Genomic DNA, 25,999 nt, shown 5'->3' with positions numbered 1-25,999 from the left:
ATGCAATAAAAGTATACCTCGCCGCTCTATGAAGTGCTTATGTAATCTCGTGTATTTGCCCGCGTCTTCTCCTTCAATCGAACCACGAGCAGCCAACAGCGCGTCATGAGTCTAATCTGCTCAAGCCGTCCATAATTCCAGGCGGTATTAACCCTGTTAGCCCCATACAGCATCCAAAGAGGCCGGACGGCCCCAACACAGCCATGACCTGGTTCTCATTATCACTGGGCCCGGCTGCCTTGGTCCGGCTTCACGACGTCTTGATATGTCTAGCCAAATTCAGCGAAACCGTCGCCATCGAAGCAGAACTAAATATTGTACGTTGATTCATCCCGTGGCTATCTGATTCGATGTTCAGAAATCGTTGAATGGCGTTTCTTGGCTAACACTGCTCTCCAGCTCCGCCTAAGTGCTCTCAATTCCACCAAGACGGGGTTTGCATCCTTCGAATTTGAGAAGGATGTTTTCTTTGAGAAGTACTCGTTCAGTGCGCGTGGTGATAGTCGCGGTGGAAGTGTTTCATTAGACCGGTTTTTTTGCCAGATTTATATCAAGGTGAGACCCGTTGCATATGCTTTGAGCATGGTCATTGAAATGTTCTCTCTTTGCTAGCTCGATGCTAATACAACTTAGGCACTTCTCTCTATCTTCCGTGGAAGAATTGATAGAAACAAAGATACCGCTGTGGAACGCTGTGACATGGAACTTCATGAAGATCCACAGCAGACAGAATGTAGATTGACAGTGAAGATGATCTGTGGACTTGGTGAGATACACTGTCACTCTCATCTTTTCTAAATCTTTCTAACAAGTCCTAAGGTGTGATCAAATCATACAAGCTCACCTACGAGCCAGCGGCGATCCAACATGCCGTCTTCGACAAGTCAAAGGCTACAAGCATGTGGACAGCCGATCCAAAATTCCTAAAGCAGCTCATCGATCACTTCAGTCTATCAGCTGAGCAGCTAGACATGTACTCCGATTCCGGCAGGGCAGTATTCACAAGTTTCACGACGAAGATTATGGAAGGCAAAGGTATGCACACATCCATCTCAAATCCCAACCGCACAGCTAACCCCAAGCAGAAGTCCTAAAACACCCGGTGCACACCTCCGTCGCAGCCGACAAGCGCGACTTCCAAGACTACATAGTCGAGGAAAACATGCACGTGGCAATCAACCTAAAAGACTTCAAAGCAATAGTCGCCCACGCCGAGACAACAAATGCAACCGTAACAGCACGCTACACAAGACCCTGCAAACCCCTCCAACTAGAATACAAATTCGAAGGCGTCAACGCCGAGTTCACAATCATGACCCGCGGCCAAGCAGATACCGAAGACGTCCCGACCTCATCGCGCGCCACAATCCCCCGACAAACACCCGCTCCAATCCCAGTCTCGAGTACGAGTCACGTTCGAGCTCGACCCTCGGCGCCGAATACGCAGATGCCACCGCCTCCACCGCGGAGTAGATCCATCCGTCCACTTACCGGTTCATCTACGCAAGAGAATCTTTCTCAACGGGCTGGGTCGGAGAGACCGCTGGCATCTGGCCTTTCGATGGAATTCGATAGTCTTTTCGTCCCTGCTGATGACGATCGACAGTGGGATGAGATGAACGAAGGAGAAGAACCACAGGATATTCTTGGCTGGGACGCGTCCGGGACGCAGGATGCATTCGGGGCTTCGCTTCGCGATACCGAGCCTGCGTTCTCAAAACGGGATGAAGAGCCTGAGGATGAGATGGGGTTGCCGCCTACACAGCGTCTATCTCAAGTTCGTCACTTGGGCTTTTTCGATTGAGGGGGTGGCATAACCACTCGGTGCTGAATATTTCCATATTTTTGGCGGTCATGGTCATGGTCATGATACAAGCATAAAACTAGTCGCACACCCAGCTCCAACACCAATAATCCGTTCACCAGCAGCGCTCACAGTTTCAGGTAATGGAACGATATTATATGTCCCCGACACATTACCTTGTGGATCTGTATCCGGTCCGCAATTTCCATGTTCGCCCCATCCGAATGCTGCCACCTGTCCGTTTTCCAGGAGTGCGAGGACATGCTCGCTTCCGACGGCGAGGTGGACGGTTGGTGGGAGGGTTGGGGGTGGGAGTTGGCCGCGGTCATTGCGGCCCCAGGCTATAATGGAGCCGGGGTGAGGATTGGGAGTAGAATCGGCGTGTTGTTGAGTGTCGGTCTCATTCGCCGTAATCGAACCAGATGCAGGAGCAACATGTACATAAACACCATGCCAACTAGCCCCAATACCAGCCGAAGCAAAGGGAATACATCCTCTCACTCCTCCACACACATTCTCGTCTGAATCCGAAAAGCCCGATAAAACCTCCGGAATCCCCGTAACCCCCCATTTCATCCCCGAATCAGCAAAGACACCGAGCTTCCCGCCAGACCCCCAAACAACCGAGAACTCCCGCCCACAGGCACCTCCCTTCACAGGAAACGGCACATCAACCTTCGTCGGCCGACAGACAATCTTTGATTCACGGTTCCTAGCACCGAGTTGACCTTTCCGTGATCCGCCCCAGCCGTAGACATCCCCGTCCGAGAGAATCGCTATTGTATGCGCCATACTACTCGATAGGGACGTAATCTTCGTATCCTTTGGTGGAAAATTGGGTATGCTTGTCCCTGGTTGGGTTGGGTCTGTGGTATTATGTGTTAAGGTTCCTTTTGGGGAGGAACCGGTAATATAGATTTTGTCTTGTGTTTCGTTTTCTGATGATTGATACTGTGGCTGTGGGATAGATGCCACGGCAATTGTCCCCTCCCAAGTCGCAGAAACATGTTTGAAAGTCGAGACTTCAGATCCGGTGATTGAATCTTTGAGGATGAAACGGCGGAAATGGGATATATTTCCATCCTCATCTTGATTTTCATATCGAGGACCACACCGTCCATCTATATTACAACCAGCCACATAAATAGCTCCACGTTTCGTCAGGAGGAGGGTGTGGTTTCCCCCTGCTGCGATGTGAACGATATCATCATCGAGGATATTGGTAAGGTCTGTCTTTTCTTGATGTGTCGTATCTGTTGCATTTGTAATGTCTGTCTCGAAAAGACATGGAGTAGGTATTGAGACGTCTTCTGTATGACCGATTCCTAGTTGGCCTGATCCATTGGACCCAAAGGCGAAGAGTTTCATTGTGTGTTTTGGGAGTTTGTAAAAGTGAGAAATTGTGTGGTTATACATCCAGACTGGGCGGGGCGTGGTTTAGTCAGCATTCACTCTTTCCAACCTTGGAACTCGGAGATCTCACTTCCTAACCTTCGAACTTCGAACCTTGGCAGGAGTGCTGTATCAGTATCGCTTGCTCTTTTATGACGAGCCTTGGGTTAGTATTGCTTGGCGGGTATAACTACATTACGCTGATTAACAGTGATTGGCAGCCCAAAATGGTTCCTTGGACGCCGGGTTAAGCTCCCTTCTTACAGACTAACCTATACTATATTCCGATAACTACTGCCAGTTTGTTTTGCGTAGACACAAAGCACGTAAACAGCCAGACAGAAGTCTTCTCATGTCGCTGCATATTCGACCGCCTGTAAAGCCCGCTTAATCACATCCACCGTTATATCATATAGCTGGGATAGCCTCGGAAGACGAGCAAGTATTCTGCGACTTACAATAGTCTGACAATCTGTTCCTCCAGTGGGCCAAGTATCAGCATTTCCTACGTCCGCACTGCCCTTTTAACGAGGAAATCGTAAATGACGACATGAGTTGGGAGATTCACCCTTGAACCTCTCACTCCTCCGTCGGCTTCATATCTTGTAAACGAAATTGTGTTGACCGCCTTCGTTGAATCCGAAAGAACCCTACGGCTTTTGTCGCCCTTAACGTTGGCTCTCGTCCTTCTATAGTGATATTAGCTTCCTTGACATTCGCAGTCTCTTATGAGAATTGCGAGGCTAACTTTTGTTTTGAACTGGTCGATATCTATACGAGACGGCCGAGATGGTAACAAATCGGAAGCAAACACCGATCCGCAACGGTTCATGCTAATCACCATCTCAGCTGTGATGGGCTCGACTACATTGATAAAATCGGGATAGAGATTGAACTGTTCTATTTAGCGGTGGGAAACGTTCCAATAATGCTTTGAGTAAATATCCCCATGTCCTGGATCGAGAAAAGCGTTCTAGATGAACCTGAAATCTATCTTACTGGAGCACCCACCTACACTCTTCGATCCTCGAAGCACAAGTAGTAGGCCCGGTAGAGTTATCTTACAGAGATCACATAGCTCCGTAATATACGTGTTCAATTGTAAGATTCATACATGTGGCATCTCCATGCCCTACACCCAAAGTAACGTACTGGAAAAGTTCTGTTGGCGCAGATTCAAACTCCGAGAATAAGGAGACCAAGCGAAGGAAATTTGTATTGAGAATTTGGGGTGCTGTCTCACGGGTCATCGATCAGGGTTAGTCACCTAGTTGAAACATTATGTATCAAAATAATATGGATGTGCGGTCAATAGACGCGTATTTACCTGCAGGACTCGGCGGGAGTAGTCGTGGAAATCATCGATGCTGCCATTGATTTTGCGGCACTCAGCCAGATAGCTTCCGTCCAACCGAGAGTCGGCTCTCGAAGCCTCCTGACCGAAGTCTCCATCTCCATAATAACCATCGGTATCGTCAACTCTCGTCTGGGCATTGCGCTTCTTCCTAGATCGCCAGAAGAAAAAGAAAGCGCCGCCTACGAGAGCTGCGCCCCCACATGCTCCGCCTACAACTCCGGCGATAAGAGCGACATTGCTGTGTCCTTTCTGCGTGTCGTCAGCTCCATCCGTGCTTTGGTTACTGATCGCGGGGCTATTAGTCTTTGAAGTTGTCGAGGCGCTCGAAGTCGAAGTCGTGGAGCTCTCGTTCACTGCGATGGTACCCCCCAGGCCTGTAGTATAGACCGAATATAGATTGTCACTGCCACCTGTGCAGCGAACTCATCAGCAAGGGGAAGAAATTCTTGAACCGCCGGATGAGGTAGCATACAGATATCGGAGGAGAACCCAGGACACGCCTGGTTACATTGCCCCTTGGGAACCATAGCTGATGGTGGTGGCAGCTTAGTACCGCAAAGGCACTCATGGCCCCTAAGGGCAAATGCTGCAGCGTCAGTCTTGATACATTCATTCAAGCACCATCCAAAACTTTGATAAACATATGATGCTCGATTGGTGAGACCGTCGCTGCTGGAGTAACAGCCTACATATGTCATTGCAGGCGAAGCTCGTTCCGAGAAGCCATTATGGGTTCCGATAACCCCCAAGTCGGCAGCAAGCAGGAGACCCGATAGCGTCAAGGTAATTGGCATAGTGAACATCGTGCGTAATAGCAACCAAGGAAACCCTGGATGATCATCAACTCAGCGATTAAAAAGGTGTTGAATTTCTCGGATGAGCTTGAAGATCAGGAAAAATAAATTTGAAGTGGCAGAAGCTTGAATTATATCTGTTTGGATTAACGGTTTGGCATTGCTTCTATCCGCGGATATTGGGAGATCAGGAGACTGCTATACGGGAAGGGGCTCAGACCTTAAGCAAAGTGACAAGGTTGAACTACGCAATTAACCGAAATCCTCACAATCTGCTCAGTCGCTATTTAATAAGTCCAGGCCATATAAAAGCGATTTGCGCTGCTCTTGGTCCTTTTCACCATCATCATGGGAAGAAAATACACCACAAACACGACGCTTGTTATCGAGTTCACAAACTGTTCGTGTAGCTGTTCAACCTTGAACACGGAGACAGATCGTATAATCCATGGAACATAAAATTCGGGGTTCGTGATCGCAACGCGAGAGCGAGAACGAGAGAGGAACTTCAATATTGTCAATTCCTAGAGGACTCGAGAGTATGACGCAATCATCCTTTGTATTTCTTACGAGTAACGTTTACTCGAACTAAGAGACCTTGAATAAAAAAGTTCGATATACCTCAACACTAGATTACTCAGAAAAAGAAAAGATAGATCATTGTAAGATTCCATTCGGGGGGTATGAGGTATCAATATCTAACAGCGATGGATCGCTCTATGCAGCAAACATCCATATAGCAAGCCTGCAAGCTTGACAAAAGCAACGCGATGTATATCCAGTGATTTTGACCGTAAAAATAAACATAGAAGGAAATATATATATATATATGATGAAAGCAATAGCTTATTAAGACTTCTCGTTGAGGTTCTCCTCGGACTCGCTCTCGGCGGGAGGGGGCAGGGTGAAATTGTCCTGCTTGGATGCCAAGTTCTGCTCCATACCCTTGAACATGGGGCTGGTACGGTGGAAATAGGTGTGGACGTGGCCCTCGAGGAGGGAGTCGTCGGTGTCGAAGTTGTTCTCGTTCTCCTTCTCGGCGACCTTCAGAGCCATGGCGGCTTCCCACTCGGCACGGTACTCCTCGACCTTCTGTTGGTAGTCGAGCTCGGCGTTGTAGTAGCGGCCCTTGCGGAGGATGTAGCGCTCGTACCAGGACAGGTGCTTGGGGTGCACGGCGGGACCGTGATAGTCCTCCTCGCGACCCTGGCGGAGGTACTCCCAGCGGCGCTCCTGCTCCTTCAGATCCAGACCAGTGGTATCGGGGAGGAAGAAGGCGGTGATCACAGCACCGGCCAGACCGAACCAAGGCACAACGTAAAACTTGGTCTGGGTGTCGATGTAGTTGTACAGGACAGACGCCAAGAGAGCACCGGCCTTACCCCAGGCAGCGGACATACCGTGGGCCGAGGCACGAATGGGGGTGGGGAAAACCTCTGCAGCGACCAGGAAGGAGACTGAGTTGGGACCGAACTGGTTGAAGAAGGAGCTGAGGAAGTACATGGTCTGGAAAGACTTGATGTTCTCGGGGCGGCGGTAGTAGTCGTAGTTGAAGGCGGGGATGATGAAGAGGATGAAGCAGAGCATGAAACCGATAATTTGCATCCACTTGCGACCGTAGAGCTTGTTGTCGATCAAGAAAGAGGCCAGGTAGTATCCGCACAGCGACACACCGACGTTGCACAAGTTCCACAACCAGGTGGGCATAACAGACTCGGAGGCAGGGCTGATGACCTTGATGAACTCGCTCTGGAAGAGCTTGTTACCGTAGAAGAAGACATCATTGGCGAACCAGCCGCCAGCAGTGGCAAAGATACGGAAACCGAAGTACTTGAAGGTGAGCTTCAGGGACTGAGCATCATAACCAGTGACAGAGGCCTTCTTCTTGGCGGCGGTGAGCTGCTTGCTGGCCGCCTTCATGTGGTAGGCACGGTAGTACACGAGCCACAGAGTGCCAACGGCGGGGATGGCGAAGGAGACACGGTAAGTCCACTGGACGGAAACGGTGGAGTAGGGGTTATTGCCACTTCCGTGGTGGAAGCAGAGCAACAAGATGATGAGCAGGACCTGGTTGAAGAATTGACCCCAGCCCTGCATCAAGAAAGCACTGGTGACCTTGCGGCCACGGTGCAGACGGTCCTCCTTGGTAGAAACCTTTCCAGAGCCGACAGCGTTCTCCATACCACTGGTGGCGGTCATGGGGTACTCGCCACCAACACCAATACCGTAGATAAACAGACACCAAGCATAGCAAATCACCCAGCCGTTCTGGGTCACACCCCAGGCGGCAGTCAACATAACCAGACCGAGAAGCATGATCGTGGCATCCTGAATCAGACCCCAGCGGCGACCAATCCTATTGCCGTTAGTCTCCGAATATCCAAGTTAAGGTTGTGGCATTGAACCTACCAATCACCGAGAACTCCAACCAGGATCTGTCCCACAATGATACCGATAATCTCGAGGTAGTCGACGGCGTTGATCCATTGCTTGTTGCAAATTTCGTGGCTATCCCAGCAGGCGGGGAAAGCTTTTTCGAAGAGCGGCTTGATGTTACCGATGGAGAAAAGCACGTAACCCTCCAGACCGAGACCGGCACCGGGCAGGACCATGTTACGGAAGTAGTAGGAAACAGGCGAGAGCGGGTCCTCCTTCATCATGGACCAGATGCCGCTCAGTTCGCGCTTGGCTTCCTTGGAGTCGTAGGAAGTCACGAAACTGATCTTCTTGAACAAGGGCAGGTCGGCCCAGTAGGTACCCTCGGAGGTATAGCTGTCATCGGGACGAATGAGGGAATCGAAAGCTCCCTTCTCGTTGATATCCATATCCTCCAGCGGGTTGTGGTCTCCCGACATGTCAGGCCCATGAGGGGCGCGAGGTCCAAAGTCGGTCATGATGGCTCTTGGCTCTTCAGATAAGAGTTTGCCGAGAGAGTTGGCAAATTCAATTCCACCAAATGGGGAGGTAAGAGAGAGTCGAAATGACCACAAGAGAGCGTGGCTGACTGCAAGCCAAGTCCGTGGCGATCAGCTTCTTATAAGAAAGAAAGAGTGGGAAGAGCAGAAAAAGGCACATGTAATGACAGCCATTTCTGATAAGTCGGTGGCGGACTCCACTCGGCCCAGAAAAAAAAAAAAAAACCTTCCGAGGAAAGAGCGATGGAGACTTCGGGCGAAGGTCGCCTGGCCGGAAACAGAGAAGTGGGGCACCACGGCTACACTGGAGCTACCGTCAACCAATCAAGAATGCACGTGGGGGCAGAATCTGAACGCAGATCGACACCGCCTGCGGTTCACGGCAGATCTTCGCGGAGACTCAACACAACGTTAACATCGAGTATTTGTGTGGCGTGTACCATCACCATTTACTGTGTGTCAATTACTCCATGTCGACATATTCTACACCTAATACTCCATTTCTCTATGATAAGTATTCAATTGAATGTACAATGCATGTGGTTCGGACTAACTATTGTCTCAAGCTAAAATAGAACCTTGGAAGGTGGCGCCAGACATCTCTTAAATCCCTGTCACTCTCGCTCGGACACACGTGCACACTTTCCGGGGCGGGCAGTGGATATAACCAAGCGTGATGTGATAGGCTGTGCCCCTTTACGTAGAGTACACGCTAGGAGACTCGGGGGGCTATCCATGCAGGGCCTGCGACCACTCAGCGTACAGCATTCACCCATGTGCTCCTCCTCCGCATCTCACCTCTCAACGTCAACTCTCCTCGCCGTCCACACGTGGGAGCACTCGCGTGTCAAACAAGAGCCAGTATCCAATGAATCTACATAGATTGAAGGGCTAGGATATCATGGCTGACACGGATCCACGAAGAACAACCCATTCGACCTAAAAGTATACGTTCAGACATGCGATTTGAACCAACCACACGACCAAATCCATCCATGCCACCAATATCTGCGCCGGGCGGCTACATCGGCTTGGCTAATGCTTACTTCACGCCTTTAGCGTTTGATCCAGCAAAGCCATGCATGTCAAGCATTCGGCGTAGCGAGCGAGGCGTCGCCAAGTGAGCTTCTACAATGCTTGGTGCGCTGCCAGCGAGCGTCGCACGTGCTCCTCTTCCGCGCTTGTTGCTGGTTGACATGCCGTGTCAGCCAACGCGCACAGAGCATGTCCTGTCTCGGGGAATGGTCTGCTTACAGTAGGATGTGGTTTGAGAGATTGCAATCTACGTGTACTTCTTTCTCTACAGAGTACCCACTGGCCACTGGCCCCTACTGCTGTGCCTTGTGTATGACACGCTCGCTTTGCATAAGTGTGGTTTTGGTTCCGGTTTTTTTACTTTGTTTCAGGGGCTATACTTGCGTGGAGACTGGGCGATCTCGGGCTCATGCACTGCACCGAGATTATCTCTTAGTGTGTGTGTTTGATCTGCCGGCCAATGGTTGTGCCTTTATGACATTCCAATGTTCGTGTTGGATGTCCGGCCCCTCTTACAGTAGGTCCCGTCTCCCTGCATCACCCGACACGCCTAGAGATGCATGCATCAGATGCCTTCTAGAAAGTGGATGTCTTCTGGAACGCCCTGCTTGTATCAGCTATTGCTTGCATGGACTCCACCAGCTCATTTCACCTGTGGACTGGCAACGTCATCCAGGATGACCAGATAGTTCACCGTAGTACCGTACTCGAGCAGAAAGTCCGTCGGTATGTCCGAAGCTTAACCCAGATCCAATTGTCCAGCCATAATACCCGTAGGATCCGATTATAGTACCATCTCATGCTCATAACATGTTCGTGGCGCACCTCTACCTCCTTGCAGTAGTCCAGCCCCATCTCCGGATCTCTTGACCATGTACACCACAACCGCACTAAACGCTCCTTCACTTTCACTTTCATTTTCTCGGATACTCGGATGCTAGTGTAACAACATGCCACTAGTTCATCTTGTGGCTTTTAGCTTGGATCGTTTCATTTCCCGCGAACATGTTTCTGCCTGGTCGTAGGGGTTGCCCGTGGTTGTACGGCGGCTTTTCATAGGGCTAGCTATGCTGTGTGATGTGATGTCACTGTATCACAGTGGGATCAATCGGATGACCTCGGATTTATTTGGTGCTTACCAATATATTGGTGGAGATTCGCGGATTAGATCTGGATGTAATGTCCCGTTCGGGTCAGATGGGTGAGTGGTTTGGGATGGGAGTTGCACGACTTTGTTTTTGTTGGACTATTTAAATAGTAAGTGGTGATAAATGAGTGAACTGGCATGGCTATTGGCTGTGGGGAAAGTCAAATGCTTCAACTTACTTTTCTTGTGATCGTGGGATCTATCTGGTGCTGGTGTGATAGGTTTAGTCCTTGTTGATGTTGCGAATTTGTCGCGTTGGCACAACGCAAAACTCACAATTAGCATTTCACCGGGTCACAAAAGATCAAATAAATGAAATGCCAACCTTGGGAAGAATTTAATATCTGCGTGGTGAATAATCCCCGAGGGGCCCTACACCTGCTCACGGGCACATCCGCGCGACAAACTAGGGCAACAACGTCAACCCTACCAAATAACCAACCAAATATCCCAACTAATACCCCAGCCAATACCCAGAATCCTCCATGAATCCAGACTCGCCCATACTCCTCCAAAACCCCACAGTCGGCAACAAGACCCCCCGTGGCTGGCAACATTCCCGAAGCGGGCAGGGTCAACCTCACCACACTCCCTTCCAATTCCAACTTCAGCCATCATACTCGAGCCTGGCATTTACAGGCGATAATATTTCCAATGATCAGAAATCTGACACATCAGGTGCAATGCATACATACCACGGCGAACTCAAGTTGGCACTACACGCCAGAACATGCCCAGACACGCTCACCCCCTCTCTGGCAGCCCACGTCTGGAATGACGAGATCGCGAGAAATCGACGCGACCGATCCATATTCCAGAGGGGTGGTAGTGGTATATAAGGATCTGGGGATCGACTGAATCATAGATTCCCAATCTGGCAACGAGCATCGGTTTTCCTTTTGTGTGGTTGTACCACTTGCTACAGCTTCACGACTTATTCTATCTACAACTGTTCCTATTCACAGTTGCTATACTGTCATACTTGACATTATTCGACTGTCGGTCCGACCAGATCAGACTACAGACCAAACTACAGACAGACAACAGCAACAATGGCAATGATAGACTTGAAAGGCCTGTTCCCAACAGTAACAGCCTTCATCGCATTTATAATCACAATCCTCTGCCTCTTCGCAGGAACGCAGAAGAACTTTCTCAATGGCGCTGATCTCTTAACTGTAAGCCCTATACTCCCCCATCACATTTCCATACCTACCCTTCAACAAAAGCAGAATAAACGGAACTAACCAAAAAAAAGCTCTACACCCCCTCAAGCCAGACCAAAACCCAAACCACAACCCAAACAAACGTCGCACACGATTTCTACTCGATCCATATAATGTCCTACTGCCAGGGCGAACTAGGCACAACAGACCCAAGCGCGGGCGTTACGCGTAACGTAACAACCTGCTCGAGCCGCACGATACTCTTCGCTTTCGACCCGACGCAAGCCTGGCCCAAAGAGGTCACCCACGGCGCCGAGCTGGACTGGCCGCGAGTCATCGCTGATGATTTCCACGCTTTCCGTATGACTAGTCGCGCTATGGCTGTGCTGTATTGTATGGGCGTTGGCGCTATCGGTGCCGTGCTTATTGGGCGTGTTTTTGAGACGTTTATGCCGTGGGGTGGTCAGGGTCTTTTTGAATTTTGGTTTTTGATTGTGAGTATTATCCAACAGCTGTCTTATTCACATATCACATTCTATGCGGGTGGTTTGGTCATATGATTTTTTGATTGTTCCCCAGATTCGGGATTCGGTGTCCGTGCTGTGCATGGTATGCCCCGGAATACTGCATCATATCACTATGATATGAGATGTATCCCGATACTATGTGAGATGGATGTGCTGAATACGACGGTGGCTAACCAAGACCAACCCCAGCTCGGAACCTTCAGCATAAGCATCGCATCTGTAATCGCAACAGTCATCGCCTTCGACTTCGTATCCCTCATCAACGCACATGGCGAGGGGTCGAACGTGTCAGCGCACTACGGCGACAAATTCCTCGGAATGACCTGGGCCTCGGCGGGGCTATTACTCGCCGGCAGTGTAGCGTCCTTCGTGAACGTGTTCATTCGTGCAGCACGAGCGGTGCCAGCGCCTGCAGTTGAGAAGGACATAGAGGGGTAAAGTAGAGGGTACAGTAAAGCGGAAAGAGTAACGCACGAGAACCAAACGGGGAAATAAAAAGGGGGCCAGTCGGAGGACTGATAGCCTGGAGAGGGGGGAACGGACGACTGGGGACGGGGTATGATCGGGGCAACTCGCCCATTCCAATTTAGATATTTGTTAGACACGATGTGATTTTGAAATGAAATACTACCTTACTGAGCCCAATCTGACTTCAGTGGTAATGTAGCTGAAATTGCAGTTGCTAATCCGGCCGCTTGCTTATGCTAGGGGTTTGGGTTTTGGGCGCGTGTGGCCAATGGGCGTGGTGGGGGTTTGTGTGAGCTGGGAGTCTGTGGTGGTGAGCGAGGTTCGTGATAGGCAGCAATGAGAAGGAAAGCGACAGAAGATTCGACTCTAGTCCAGATGTGGCTCTAGGCTTGATAGAAATTCATCGATGCCATTAGAATCGTGGGAAATGAATGGGAAGTGGGTAGTGGGAGTTCGAGACTCCCCTCTAGTAAACGGGCAAAACTGGGTCTACCGCTATCCGACGTCACCACTGTGGAGACTTACAGTATGCGCGATATCAATGAGATTGTGTTCTACATGTAACGAGGTATAGGGATGATTGGATTATCGGATTATTGTTTGAGGTATAATGGCTACAACAGATTCTTATTATGCCTCATTTTAGGGTTGCTCGTAGGACCACTGTACTCCGGGCATACCTGAGGTAGTTTTTCGTTGGATTCCCGGTTTGTCGGCTGGCGACTCCGGCTAAGCCCCGAACTGCCAAGGGTTGTCATTTGTTGCATGTCAAAGCGCGAATGCGAAGGGGATGCTGTAGGCGTAGGCGGGATTTCCCGGGGCACACCAACCCTTCCTCGGTGAGTTCAAGCCCGAAGGCCTGTATGGCCATGACCCTAGATAACGGAAGTGGTTGACGAAACGGGGACGGGGGAGACAAGACAGGACAGGGGAACGGGAATAGGAAGGTCAACATTGCCGATGTTCTGGTTTCAAGTGGGGGAGGACGGAAGAGACTATGACGGTTCCAAACAAGGCGGAGGTTAGTCCCGGATATCTATGAAGTCATCTTTTGCTTCAGCCACTCCCTAGACTCACGGACATGGCGTTGACTTTATGGCACCTTCTTGAGTTTAAATAGCTGCTCTTTCCCCCCTTTGACTTGCGATTTCCTCATTAGTCCATAGTCTCTTCTCTATCCCAACTTCCTCTTCTCTATCCCAATTTCCTCTTCTCTTCTTCTCTTCCTCTCTACACCTCTCACCTTTCCCTACCTTTATACTTTTCAACTCTTTACCTCTATACATCATGGAGAAGAAAGCTATTCACTTCGGCGGTGGTAACATCGGCCGTGGCTTTGTTGCCGAGTTCCTCCACTCTGCTGGCTTCGAGGTGGTCTTCGTTGATGTCATGGACAGCATCATCTCCTCTCTACAGAACACCAAGTCATACCAAGTCACTGAGGTCAGCGAAGAGGGCGAGTCAACCAAGACCATCACCAATTACCGTGCCATCAACTCCAAGACACATGAGAGCGATGTCATCAAGGAGATCGCAACGGCCGAAATTGTGACCTGCGCCGTGGGTCCCAAGATCCTCAAGTTCATCGCCCCCGTGATTGCCAAGGGGATCGAAGCCCGCACCGACCCTAGCCCATTGGCCGTCATTGCCTGTGAGAACGCCATTGGTGCCACTGACACTCTGCATGGATTCATCAAGGACAACATTCCCGCAGACCGTGTGGACTCTCTCCCAGACCGTGCCCGCTTTGCCAACTCTGCCATCGACCGCATTGTGCCCGCTCAGGATCCTGACGCCGGTCTCAACGTGCGCATTGAGAAGTTCTACGAGTGGGCTGTGGAGAAGACACCCTTTGGCCAGCACGGCCATCCCGATATCCCAGCCATCCACTGGGTTGACAACCTCGAGCCCTACATTGAGCGCAAGCTGTTCACTGTCAACACTGGCCACGCCACTGCTGCCTACTATGGATACCACCACGGCAAGAGGACTATCGCCGAAGCACTGAAGGACGACTACATCCGCGGAGTTGTTCGTGATGTTCTCCAAGAGACTGCCGCGCTCATCGTCGACAAACACGAAATCAGCGCCACCGAGCAACAGGAGTACGTCGAGACCATCATTGCTCGCATTTCCAACCACTACCTCGAAGACAGTGTCGAGCGTGTGGGCCGAGCTCCAATGCGCAAGGTCTCCCGCAAGGAGCGATTCATCGGACCAGCTGCACAGCTGGCCGAGCGCGGAGGAAAATTCGACTCATTGATGGGATCTGTTGAAATGGCCCTACGGTTCCAGAATGTCGAGGGGGATGAGGAGAGTGTGGAACTGGCCAAGGTGCTCAAGGAGAACTCGCCTGCAGATGCGGCTGTACATCTCACCGGCCTAGACCGTGACCACCCACTATTCCCCCATGTGGTCAAGGTCGTGGACGGCGTACAATCAAACGCAAAGTAGGAACCTTTCACCCCGCCAACCTCGATCCAACATTTTAACATCACTTTCCAGGGAGGCAGGGCAACCGCGCATCTGATTTGACTTTCAGCTCTTCAGCTCGCATGGGATATGGCGAATACCAGGTACACGGCGCGACGGAGAATCGGATTAGGCTTTGATATGACTTTAACGAACTGTAGTATGAATAGCAAATGAACAACATTCACAATCTCTCTTTTTACAGTCTTACAACTTACTATCCACCCAAACAGGCGCTCTCTTCTCCACAAAAGCTCTCAGCCCCTCCTTGATATTCTCCCCTTCATTCAACCTCTTCACCCAAGTCTCACTCAACATACTAGTAGCCTCATCCGCCCCAATCCCCTCCCATCCCAACTTCACTCCCTCCCGACTAACAAGCACCGAGTCAGGACTATTCCCAGCGATAGTCCCAGCAACCTCCAAAGCCTTCCCAACAACAACCCTCGAGACCTCCCTATCCACCTCCTCCTTCCCCTTCCCACCATCAATAATCCCACTAACATCAACAACAAAATTAACAAGTCCCCACCTCTCGCCTTCCTCAGCACTAACATTCCGCCCCGTAAGAACCATCTCCATAGCCCGCTGCTTCCCAACAGTGCGCACAAGTCTAGGCAACGCCCCCGCCAACGCAACAACCCCGCGCTTCACCTCGGGCAAACCGAACAGTGTTCGCGAAGTCGCGATTACCAGGTCGCTGTTTATGATCATTTCCGTTCCGCCGCCGAAACAGAGCCCGTTTACGGCGCAGATTATTGGTTTTTTGCCTTTTCGGCGGGCGAGCCCGCCAAAGCCGCTGGGGGGCATTGGGGTTGTCTTTGATGTGGTGGATGAGGATGAGGCGCGCGTATTCCATTCTGTTGGCATTGTGTTAGTTAGATCTGATGGACCCAGACCCCTTTAATTGTGATTTGTAGGTGTGATGGAGTCATGGAGTGTCTGTGTCTGTACACACCCTTCAAATCAGCCCCGGCACAAAACGCCCTCCCCATACCCGTCAGTATACCCACGCGCATACTCGGTTCCTCGTCCATCCATTCCCAGACTGCGTGAAGGTCTGCGTGGCCTTGGGCGTTTATGCAGTTGAGGTCTTTTGGTCGGTTTAGAGTTACTAGGAGGATGTGTGGTGCTGGGTAGGAGAGGAGGGCGGCGTGCGGGGTTGGGGGTTGTATGCTGAATTTTGGCATGTTGGCGTTGGATCTTGAGTTTCAATTGATTGATGTAGGATTGTATATTGGGTTCGGTGGAGCTTGGAGGCTGTATTTGAGTATTGTAGATTGGATTGTAGGGAGTGGGAGTTGGGGTTATTTGTAGATGCGGAGAATCTGATGAGATGCCGAGGGCCGATCGGTGTGGAGTTCTCGGCTTTGCCGTAGATTACTATTCTCTACAGTGTTGACTACTGACCCCTGTATAGAGTATTCGGTCTACTCTCCGTGAAGCAAGTACAGTAGACCTGGCTGGATTTGTGATTCTCATTTGTAGTTTGTTCTCTTGACAGGTAGAGAACAGATCAACTCGCCCATCCTATTAACGCCGGAAGCCGCTCTGCGAGCAAAATTTACTAGTTACCATGGATATCAATAGGAGAAACAAAACAATTGCCATAGAATCGTGGCTATCAATAGCTGCCACACTCATGCCTTGTTGATCCAGCCGCTGTGCACCATGAAGTCGTAGATGCGACTGGTCTTGGAACCCTCGATCTTCAGTCATGTCAGTAAGAGATTGCACAGTAGTTGGAGTGAAAGGATGCTGAACATACCTTGCAAATTGTTCTTGCGTCTTTCTTCTTCAGGCTGCCGCCTTGCTTCATTGCTTCCTTCAATAATGTCTCCTTGATCACGAGGTATGGCTTTGGCATAATACGCAGCACGTTGCAGACCTCTGTTTCCTCCTTTGTGAGGAGGTGTAAGTCGGCTGCGGTGTCATTGTCCAGTTTCCATGGTGATAACCCGCTCAGTGGCGGTACTACGTATTTCGTCTTGGCTGGCTGAGGAGGAGGTGCATCTCCGTCCACGGCGAAGGCGCGGTCAAAGTCATTCAATGGTTCATCATTGGCATCTGTCGGTGCGTGGGGGTTGGCAGCCTTTTGTAACCGCAGCGGCAGTTCGGGTGTTGTCAATTGAGTCGCCGCCACCGGAGTCTCTGTTAGCTGTGCCTGTTTAGGACGTGCGCTGGCAAAGCGATCGAACGAGCCCTGGGGAAGCAGTCGTTGTACGCGCTGCTGCTTATCCTGCTCATACTTTTCGCCGGCCTTCAAGTCCCCGATGCCCATCTGTCGCCATTCTTGGAGTTGGGAGATGGCCAGGCGGAGGTTGTGCTCGTACTCCAAACCTTTGTTGACATCTTCAAAGTCTTTCCGGTTCATCATCCGTGCCAAAGGCTTGGCTTTGTTCAACAGATCGCGCTCCTCCTTTGATCGCTTCTTATCGAGGGCAGTGTTCTTGCGGTATTCGAGGAGGTTGTGCTCGAAGAGAATCTTCTTGCGCTCTGTTCGCGCGGTAAGGCGGGAATTATAGATGTCAACCACGGTCATCTTCAGCTCCGTCTCTGCATCAGGCTCGCCGTTCTCATTGAGACCAGCTCCAGGCTCAAAGGTCATGTGTTGCACCGCCTCCTCGGCATCGTTCAAGAACTCCGTCTCAAACTCCAGTCGTCCAGGCATGTAGCCTTGCACTTCGTGACATGCCGGTACACTGGCAGTTGGTTTCTGCTTTGGTGTGGTGGGCGGTGCGGCCTTGGCTGCATCCTTGCGCTCTTCAATGCGCCGTTTCTTGCGCGACTGGAACTCCTCCTTCGAGATCGAATCTTGTAAGCTTCGATCGTCTGGGTCGGCGCGGTCTGCAAGCGGGAAGTTGCCGCTCTCGATGTATGTGTCATAGTAGTGATCGCGCACTTCGTCCTTGCTGCGGTAGCCGCCAATGTGATCTGCGATGTCGGCCCATGAGCCGAGTCCATAGATCTCAGCGCCTTCCAGTAATAATAACTCCTCATCAGCACCCCAGTCTTCTTGGAAGATGGGAACGGAGTTCTGTTCAATCACTTGGAATGGATGTGAAGCGGGGTCGTGGTTTTTCGAGCTTTGTCCGGCGGAGAAGCATGGGACACAGAGGTCATATTCGGGACAGGAGGGATGTGAACACGAGATGCGAACCTGATGGAAGGATCAACGTTAGCTTCTGGGTGATAGACACTCATGGTTGGGGTCCTTACTGTTGATGTGACATCAATGGAGCACACGTCGCAATGGAACTTGGTGCCTGCCTCGGTGCCGCGCGATGCGGTCTTCTTGCGAATCACACCCATTGATTCAGTAACTCTTTCATCCTCCGCTTTGACGCGTGTGTCAAGGACCCAGTTTCAAAGGGTCGAGGAGGGAAGAGGTGAGGTGAGGTCCGGGGTAAGTCTCCGCAGATCGGAGCGGGGAATAATCGAAGCTTAAGCTTCAGACAATAGTCACGGTAGCCCAATAGTCCAATAGTCCAATAGTCCTGAGTCGTGAGTCCTGAGACTAGAGTCCGAGGCACAGCTGTTGGTGACGGGACGTTCACCCTTGAATGTGGCGGAGTCGTGGCTGAGCCTGCCTCTGGCGTGTATTATTACCATACAGCCCTATCGGCACTTCCGTGACTGGCTCAGCCAACCACAGCGGTAATCTATGTATTTTGTTTACAGGGGCTTCCCCTCTTCTCCTTCACTTCCATCTTCATCTTCAACTTCAACTTCACTTTCTTTCATTAGTTGTGCTTCCGGATAAAAGTGGTCTGACTCCTTGTGCACCGTTGCTCCTTTAAAAAGGCTTTCTTCTCGGGCCTTTCGCATGTGTTGATCTTCGGATTCTGGCACTCTGCAACACCACGCATTGCGGTCGGCTTCTTGGACTTTCACATCTTCACTCTTGATCCTCTGCACCAACCGCCACGATGTCCTGGAAGCTCACTAAAAGTATGTTCACTGGCAGTTGGTCTCCCTCTCCCCCTCACCCGTCCCTGCACTGCAGACGACCCGAACAATGGCTAATTGCATATGCTTCAGAATTGAAGGAGACGCATCTGGCGCCCCTGACCAACTTCGGTCGATCGTCCTCTACCTCGACGATCAAGGGCGACTCGAATGGTGACGAGGCCCAGACACCTGTGGCCTCTAACACTCCCAGTATCTCTTCTGCCACCCCGTCAACAAATGGAATTTGTACGTAGTGGCTCCATGATCGGGTGTGCATCCCACTAATTGCTTCAACAGCGGCCTCCGAATCTCTTGTCTCTCCTCCTGTGGCTCCCGTGAACCCAGGTATTCTCATTGTCACTCTCCACGAAGGACGCGATTTTTCTCTGTCCCCTCATTTCCAGCAGATCTTCAACTCGCATTTCCAGAACAACTCTTACGCACCATCGTCTTTACGCCCTAGCACCTCCTCTTCGTCACATTCATCCCAGAATCAAGCAGGCTCCTATGTGCCCTCAGGCCGCCCACAATCCACAAGTGGGGGAATAAATGCCGCTCCCACTATCCACGGTCGCTATTCCACCAAATATCTTCCTTATGCCCTCCTTGACTTCGAAAAGAACCAGGTCTTTGTGGACGCTGTGTCGGGTTCTCCCGAGAGTCCATTGTGGGCCGGTGACAGCACAGCCTTCAAATTCGATGTGTCCCGGAAGACAGAGTTGAATGTGCAGTTGTACCTTCGCAACCCTGCTGCTCGGCCTGGTGCCGGTCGTAGTGAGGACATCTTCTTGGGCGCATGTAAGGTCAACCCTCGGTTTGAGGAGGCCCAGCAACCATACGTGGAGGATCCCAAACTGAGCAAGAAGGACAACCAGAAGGCGGCTGCGGCTCATGAAGAGCAGGCACGTCAAGCTGGTGGGCCTGGTCAGTCGGGTGCCGAATGGCTGGATCTTCAATTCGGTGCTGGCTCGATCAAGATTGGTGTTTCTTTCGTGGAGAACAGGCAGCGCAGTCTTAAGATGGAAGACTTTGATTTGCTCAAGGTCGTTGGCAAGGGTAGTTTCGGCAAGGTCATGCAGGTCATGTAAGGGACCAATTTTTAGGTTTTTGGGCGATACTAACTATCTGGATAGGAAGAAGGACACCGGCCGAATTTACGCCCTCAAGACCATCCGGAAGGCTCACATTATCTCGCGATCGGAAGTCACACATACGCTTGCTGAGCGATCTGTGCTTGCACAGATTAACAACCCGTTCATTGTTCCACTGAAATTCTCATTCCAGTCGCCTGAGAAGCTGTATCTTGTTCTGGCATTTGTGAATGGTGGAGAGTTGTTCCATCACTTGCAAAGGGAACAGCGATTCGACATCAACAGAGCCCGTTTCTACACCGCAGAGTTGCTGTGCGCTCTCGAGTGTCTGCACGGATTCAAGGTTATTTACCGAGATCTCAAGCCTGAGAACATTCTTCTCGATTACACTGGACATATTGCTCTTTGCGATTTCGGTCTTTGCAAGCTGGACATGAAGGACGAGGATCGGACCAACAGTATGTTTCATCATTTCTGTGACCCTATGCCCCCGCTAACTGGATCTAGCCTTCTGTGGAACTCCCGAATATCTCGCCCCCGAACTTCTCCTTGGCAATGGCTACACGAAGTCCGTCGATTGGTGGACTCTGGGTGTCCTGCTCTACGAGATGCTGACGGGCCTTCCCCCATTCTATGATGAGAACACCAACGAGATGTACCGCAAGATCTTGCAAGAGCCTTTGACTTTCCCTACCAGCGATATTGTCCCGCCTGCTGCTCGGGATCTTCTCACTCGATTGCTGGACCGTGATCCCGTGCGCCGACTGGGCGCCAACGGCGCTGCTGAAATCAAGTCGCACCACTTCTTCGCCAACATTGACTGGCGCAAGCTCCTCCAGAGAAAGTACGAGCCCAGCTTCCGGCCGAACGTGGTATGTATCCTTTGCTGTATAAAATATGGCCAACTCACTAACATTATCTAGGTGGACGCCCGTGACACGGATAACTTCGACCGCGAGTTCACTTCCGAGGCACCCCAGGACTCCTATGTCGAGGGACCCGTCCTGTCGCAGACCATGCAGCAACAATTCGCAGGCTGGTCCTATAACCGGCCAGTGGCTGGTCTCGGCGACGCAGGCGGAAGTGTCAAAGACCCATCCTTCGGTAGCATCCCGGAGTAGATAGAGGTTTCCTCTTAGCGTCAATTTAGATCGAGAATTATTGATCGGTGAGCCAGAAAGAGAGATTGGGAGGTTTCATAGAACGCTTCTCCTTTGTTACTTTTTTCACTGTGTACGCCTTTCATTCACATATCACCAATCTTGATCTTTTCTTTTCTCTCTTTGTTTACTCTTCATCTTGTTGATTTCCCCATCACAAAGGAGTCTGTGGCATCTTGATATCGGAGTCGCTCCCTGATCTCGAGACGACATTGTTTCTTCTCGTGTCATCTTTTCTATTGAGCGCTTTGGTTTGGATTTCTTTTGCTCGATCTTCTTTGATTGTGTTTCTCATTCCCTCCAGGCAGGTCCCTTTCTTCCTTGTTTCGTTCGTTTTCAGGCGGTCATTACCTGTCCCCTTGTTGTGTATTGTCGATAAAACTTTGCAATGGACAATGCCAGAGAGTCTTGGATCTATCATGATATACTATTGTAATAACCTGTAGATGGGGCCTGAAGGCCATCGGAACAAAGCTAAATACTTTGGTCACCGAGCCTCTTGGCGCTGTGTTTATAGTAGACTGAATCATCTGCACATGGTGGATCATCTACGAAAAACTTTTAGGGCAAATTGAGTATCTCTAACCATGTAAGAATCTGTCGTCGCTAATAAAATTTCGCTAGATCAGAGGCAAGCCTCTGAGATGGTATATACCTATATTCCTAGTGTGTGTGCAGCAGTATGCAGCTTTCTCTTACCAGTGTGGGAAGCCTCGTGCGGGCTGATTCTCTGCTCTTGCTTCCTTTGCCTTGGCTGAGCGTGAGGCAGGTGACGAGGTATATCAAAAGTTTTGGGAGGGTCTTGGCTGGGGCAGGCTTCAAATTGGGCTTTGTTCAAAATTTACCTACGCTAGTTACATTTTATCATCCATGGATTAATTGGAAATAAACTCGATATACGTTGATGTGTGCTAGAATAATCCAACTACATCTATTTGCAGAGAACTTGGGGTTTGATCAATGTCGAGAATTTTCCAAGGCTGACCGTAGATTTCCTAAGCTTCTGTATCCTCCGTAATGTTTCTATCAGTGAATAAGCGGTCCTTAGAATGTGCCTATTCGCGGCAAGGTCAGTAATTGCAGCTTTGATTAGGGCACGCCTTAACCCCCACCCTTACATGCAGGACGCCCTGCGCCCTACTCTGTAGATACAGCAGTTTTGCTGGAAACCATGCTGATTTGGAGAAAAGAGCTTCATATCTTGATCGTCATTTCAAGCGAGAGCATGGTCATTTTTCCATATCTGAAGTCTTGAGCTGGAGCCGCCATTGTTCCACTGCACCATCCTATACAGTATCTCGAGAAAAGAGGACAGCACAAATTACCATCAACAAACTACAGTACAGTAGATAGGAACATATATGCATCAATAATATAACAACAGACCTAACCAGGCCGGAACCTCCTGGATAGAGAAAGAACAGCTGTAATTGTATCTAGCCAGGCTCAAGGTTTCCTCCAGATCAAGATACATCGTAGCGGAATTACACAAAGTAAGAAAAAAGAAAAGAAAGTCGGACACACGTTAAGACGCCGGTCGCAATCAACAATCAACTGACTCGTCAGTCGGGGAACAAACGATCTACCTAACTCTCCACCAAACAGAACCCTGGTGCTTTTCCTTTCATTTACTCGGCCTCGGCAGCATCGGCTTCATCCACCGCCTGCTCCTGCTCTGCTTCGGCTTCAGCTTCGGCCTCAGTTTCAGGGGCGCCGTTGGTTGCACTGGCGGGCTCTTCATCTCCGTCTCCGTTGATGTCAATCAGAGACTCGGATGAAGGGGGCTCGGGGACGATACCCTCCTTCTCTAGTCGGATGTACTCATCCCACTCGGGGAAGAGGTCGTCGTCGGTAGAGGCGACGTCTGGGGCACCGGGTGGGACACCGATGAGGCGGGCGACCTTGGCCTTGTTGGATTGCTCTAAGGACTCCTTCCATTGGACAACGAGCTTGGCAGCACTAGAAGGCTTGTAGGTCTGAGCAAAGAGGACAGCCTCGGCGATGCGGTTGGTCTGGATGAGAAGAGCAATGCAGCCATCGATATCGCCGAGGGACCAGAGAGTAGAGAAGGCGACGTTGTGGAGGCCAGATTCAGAGGCCTGGGCAGCCAGGGACTTGAGACCTTCGCGGTTGTTGCTGGCGGTGTGCAGCAACAGCAGAGAACCGACGTCCTTGGCGTTGGTGAAGCATTCTTGCGCCAGGGCGAGGTTCCAGCCAGCCAAGGCGGCGTCACCGACGATCTTCCACTTGTGCTCGACGTTGGCCTCGCGGGCGATCACCAGGGCAGTCTCGAGGTCGTTCAGGGCGAGAGCCAGGTCGAAACGGTGCTCGGGGTCTGTTGCGACTTCGAGGGCCATCTCCTTGTATCCTTGGCCTTCGAGGAATCGGGCGACCTTGTTCATCTGGTCTTGGGGAACATCCCTGAGGAGCTCGGCGGCCATGTCCATGTCGCCGCGCAGCACCACTGTCTGGTACTCGACCATGCTGAGGGAGAGGCTGAAGGAGGTGACGTTCACATCCTTGTCGGCAAGGTAGATACGACCATCCCGGGGCAGGTAGCCAAGGACGTACATTGGTTGGTCGAAGTGGGAGATTGTGTAGGTCTGGTCGCCGACAAGGTAGTTCAGGCGGTTTGTGGAGTTGGTGTAGATGAAGCAGTCTCCAACCCACTGTCCAGTCCGGACAGACTCGTTGATGGTGGCAACCAACTCAACAGCGGCCTCAACACCATCCTCGTCGGCTTCACCGGCGTTCAGGCCGTTGATGTATTCCTCACGAGAATAGCGGAGAACGTAAAAGTCTTCGTCACAAGCGAGGGTAACCAGTTCACCAGATTCGGACCAGTAAACCTAGAACAATTAGCTTGATTTCATCACATCTTCGGAGAAAACTTACGGATTTGGGGTCAGCTTCGATTCTGCGGACTAGGCTGCCAGTCTCCCAGTCGAAGAAGCCGATTCCACCTTGGCCCTTCACACCAAGAAGAACGCCATCGGACAGACCCTCGGCTTGGAAGCCAACATCAAGACCAGCACTCTGCTCCTTGAAGTTTTTGAAGATCTTAACGCTCGTCGACGACTCGCGGATAGCGTAGTCGTTGCTGTTGTCCTTGGCGCCCCAGGCGAAGTCGAGGGCCTGTCCAAAGGCCTTGTTTCGCCACGCCAATGCGGTATAGATGATATACTCTCCATCTCCACAGACAGAAACGAAACGGCCATTGGGAGAGTGCGACAGAGTCTGGGGGTAGACCTCACACTGACCGAGATCCTTCGTTGGTAGCGTGAGAGGCTCGCCATCCTTGATGCTGGCATCACCGCCCTTAATTACTGACGAGACGACTTCACTGTGTCTGGCCCAGATAAGCTTACCAGATCCATCCATGGAAACGGCAGGCTCCTCGCGACCCATCTTCACTACTACCGCACCATCGTCGAAACCCATGGCAATCCCCTGTCTGCCTCTCTGGTAAGAAACACACCATGCGCGCTCGAGACCATAGCTTAATGACTGCTCCAATCGGTAGGTGTTTGCGTGCCAGATTTTAATAGTGCCATCCTCGGAACCAGAGATAATCACAGGCAATTCGGGGTGGTAACAAGCGAAAGAGACGTTGCTTGTGTGGCCTTCGAGGGTTGCGATGAGCGCCTTTGTGGTGTAATCCCAGACCTTCACGGTCTTGTCGTCGGAAGTGGTGAGGAGGTAAGGCTTATCAGCCTGGGGATAATAATCGACATGGTTCACACCCTTCGTCTCGTGAGCTTCGAGGGTGAAGTTGGCATGGGGAGAGCCGAGGTTCCAGATCTTGACGGTCCGGTCCAAACAAGCAGAGGCGAAAGTGTTGGTATCCTTCGGGTTAATCGCCATGCCCATCACATAGTGGCTGTGGCCCTCGAAGACCTGCACGCACTTCCAGCCCTTCTCCCAATCCCAAAGCTTGATTGTCATGTCATCGGAGGCTGTGAGCACGAACGGCTGGGTAGGGTGAACGGCGATGGAACGGATGTAGTCCGGGTGTGCTTCAAAGGAGGTAATTTTTTCGGAGGTGTTGTAGTTGTAGACACGCAGTTGGAAGTCATCTGAACCGCAGACAATCCAGTTCTTCCGCGCAATGAAACGACCGGCACGAACGGGGACATCGGTGAGTTCGAATGTTTTGATAATGGACTGGAGAGCATCGGTTAGATGAGAGCAAGAAGGGGCGCAATCTCCAGTCGTACCTGTGATTCATAAGACCAGATGTAGACATGACCTGGACCGGGAAGTGATTAGCGCATTGAACATCTCATCAACTGCCCTCCTAACGTACCGCTGTACAAGGTTGTCAAGATCTAAGGTAGTTAGTTTCAACGAATCCATAAAAGGTATTTGAGGACTTACCCATGGCTCTGTAGGGTGAAAATCAATGCCCTTTACCCGCTCGGAGCGGGCAAACAGCTGCCTCTGCATTGGAACATTCTCGTTAGCAATCCCTCCAATTGTACATGTCGGGGTGAGGTGTCATATCGCTATATTCTTCGAGGGCATATTTAAAGCGACATGAAGCACTCCTCATCTTGCGTACCTTGACGTCGAGCCGCATGTTGTGTGGGGGATGAGACGAGTGTTTGTGTGGTGCGGCGTTGGGCCTGCGACAGCGAGGGGGATTCCGCGAGCCGCTCAGTCAGCCCGAATGGTAGGGAGGAACAGGCCTCGAATTAAGGTAGGAATTGAGGGTATTAAC

The 25,999-nt window shown here is 51.0% G+C and overlaps 11 protein-coding genes across 11 annotated transcripts; 5 read left to right on the top strand and 6 right to left on the bottom strand.

The window, feature by feature from the left end:
- Positions 1-203: 203 nt before the first annotated feature.
- N7446_000432 (uncharacterized protein) lies at positions 204-1,804 on the top strand (the record flags this gene model as incomplete). Its single annotated transcript, XM_058509199.1, has 5 exons — positions 204-317; positions 400-555; positions 634-766; positions 820-1,035; positions 1,086-1,804. The coding sequence occupies 5 exons, from the start codon at positions 204-206 to the stop codon at positions 1,802-1,804; spliced, it is 1,338 nt and encodes a 445-aa protein (XP_058378178.1).
- A 60-nt stretch (positions 1,805-1,864) lies between these two features.
- Positions 1,865-3,172, bottom strand: N7446_000431 (uncharacterized protein; the record flags this gene model as incomplete). The annotated part of the gene is made up of 1 exon (XM_058509198.1): positions 1,865-3,172. The coding sequence occupies one exon, from the start codon at positions 3,170-3,172 to the stop codon at positions 1,865-1,867; it is 1,308 nt and encodes a 435-aa protein (XP_058378177.1).
- Positions 3,173-4,442: 1,270 nt separating this feature from the next.
- N7446_000430 (uncharacterized protein) lies at positions 4,443-5,347 on the bottom strand (the record flags this gene model as incomplete). The annotated part of the gene is made up of 3 exons (XM_058509197.1): positions 4,443-4,463; positions 4,524-4,963; positions 5,026-5,347. 3 exons carry the CDS (start codon positions 5,345-5,347, stop codon positions 4,443-4,445), a joined length of 783 nt encoding a protein of 260 aa, XP_058378176.1.
- An 849-nt stretch (positions 5,348-6,196) lies between these two features.
- N7446_000429 (putative MFS phosphate transporter) lies at positions 6,197-8,241 on the bottom strand (the record flags this gene model as incomplete). Its single annotated transcript, XM_058509196.1, has 2 exons — positions 6,197-7,703; positions 7,757-8,241. The coding sequence occupies 2 exons, from the start codon at positions 8,239-8,241 to the stop codon at positions 6,197-6,199; spliced, it is 1,992 nt and encodes a 663-aa protein (XP_058378175.1).
- Positions 8,242-10,929: 2,688 nt separating this feature from the next.
- Positions 10,930-11,283, top strand: N7446_000428 (uncharacterized protein; the record flags this gene model as incomplete). The annotated part of the gene is made up of 1 exon (XM_058509195.1): positions 10,930-11,283. The coding sequence occupies one exon, from the start codon at positions 10,930-10,932 to the stop codon at positions 11,281-11,283; it is 354 nt and encodes a 117-aa protein (XP_058378174.1).
- Positions 11,284-11,496: 213 nt separating this feature from the next.
- On the top strand, positions 11,497-12,575 carry N7446_000427 (SUR7/PalI family protein; the record flags this gene model as incomplete). The annotated part of the gene is made up of 3 exons (XM_058509194.1): positions 11,497-11,622; positions 11,703-12,104; positions 12,327-12,575. 3 exons carry the CDS (start codon positions 11,497-11,499, stop codon positions 12,573-12,575), a joined length of 777 nt encoding a protein of 258 aa, XP_058378173.1.
- Positions 12,576-13,892: 1,317 nt separating this feature from the next.
- On the top strand, positions 13,893-15,135 carry N7446_000426 (mannitol-1-phosphate 5-dehydrogenase; the record flags this gene model as incomplete). The annotated part of the gene is made up of 2 exons (XM_058509193.1): positions 13,893-15,055; positions 15,111-15,135. The coding sequence occupies 2 exons, from the start codon at positions 13,893-13,895 to the stop codon at positions 15,133-15,135; spliced, it is 1,188 nt and encodes a 395-aa protein (XP_058378172.1).
- A 149-nt stretch (positions 15,136-15,284) lies between these two features.
- On the bottom strand, positions 15,285-16,267 carry N7446_000425 (enoyl-CoA hydratase/isomerase family protein; the record flags this gene model as incomplete). The annotated part of the gene is made up of 2 exons (XM_058509192.1): positions 15,285-15,937; positions 16,036-16,267. 2 exons carry the CDS (start codon positions 16,265-16,267, stop codon positions 15,285-15,287), a joined length of 885 nt encoding a protein of 294 aa, XP_058378171.1.
- A 450-nt stretch (positions 16,268-16,717) lies between these two features.
- Positions 16,718-18,389, bottom strand: adaB (chromatin-binding transcription regulator ADA2; the record flags this gene model as incomplete). The annotated part of the gene is made up of 3 exons (XM_058509191.1): positions 16,718-16,786; positions 16,846-18,237; positions 18,297-18,389. 3 exons carry the CDS (start codon positions 18,387-18,389, stop codon positions 16,718-16,720), a joined length of 1,554 nt encoding a protein of 517 aa, XP_058378170.1.
- Positions 18,390-18,810: 421 nt separating this feature from the next.
- On the top strand, positions 18,811-21,696 carry N7446_000423 (serine/threonine-protein kinase). Its single transcript, XM_058509190.1, has 6 exons — positions 18,811-19,028; positions 19,119-19,274; positions 19,326-20,112; positions 20,162-20,577; positions 20,627-20,991; positions 21,043-21,696. Exons 1-6 carry the CDS (start codon positions 19,007-19,009, stop codon positions 21,238-21,240), a joined length of 1,944 nt encoding a protein of 647 aa, XP_058378169.1. The 5' UTR covers positions 18,811-19,006; the 3' UTR covers positions 21,241-21,696.
- A 1,211-nt stretch (positions 21,697-22,907) lies between these two features.
- N7446_000422 (coatomer subunit beta') lies at positions 22,908-25,858 on the bottom strand (the record flags this gene model as incomplete). Its single annotated transcript, XM_058509189.1, has 6 exons — positions 22,908-24,128; positions 24,175-25,443; positions 25,497-25,528; positions 25,586-25,607; positions 25,657-25,719; positions 25,841-25,858. 6 exons carry the CDS (start codon positions 25,856-25,858, stop codon positions 22,908-22,910), a joined length of 2,625 nt encoding a protein of 874 aa, XP_058378168.1.
- Between the last annotated feature and the right edge of the window lie 141 nt (positions 25,859-25,999).

The sequence above is a fragment of the Penicillium canescens genome (genome assembly GCF_028828765.1).
Source record: "Penicillium canescens strain IBT 15451 chromosome Unknown utg000001l_segment0_segment0, whole genome shotgun sequence".
Classification (NCBI taxonomy): domain Eukaryota; kingdom Fungi; phylum Ascomycota; class Eurotiomycetes; order Eurotiales; family Aspergillaceae; genus Penicillium; species Penicillium canescens.
This window is presented reverse-complemented; position numbering and strand designations above follow the sequence as displayed.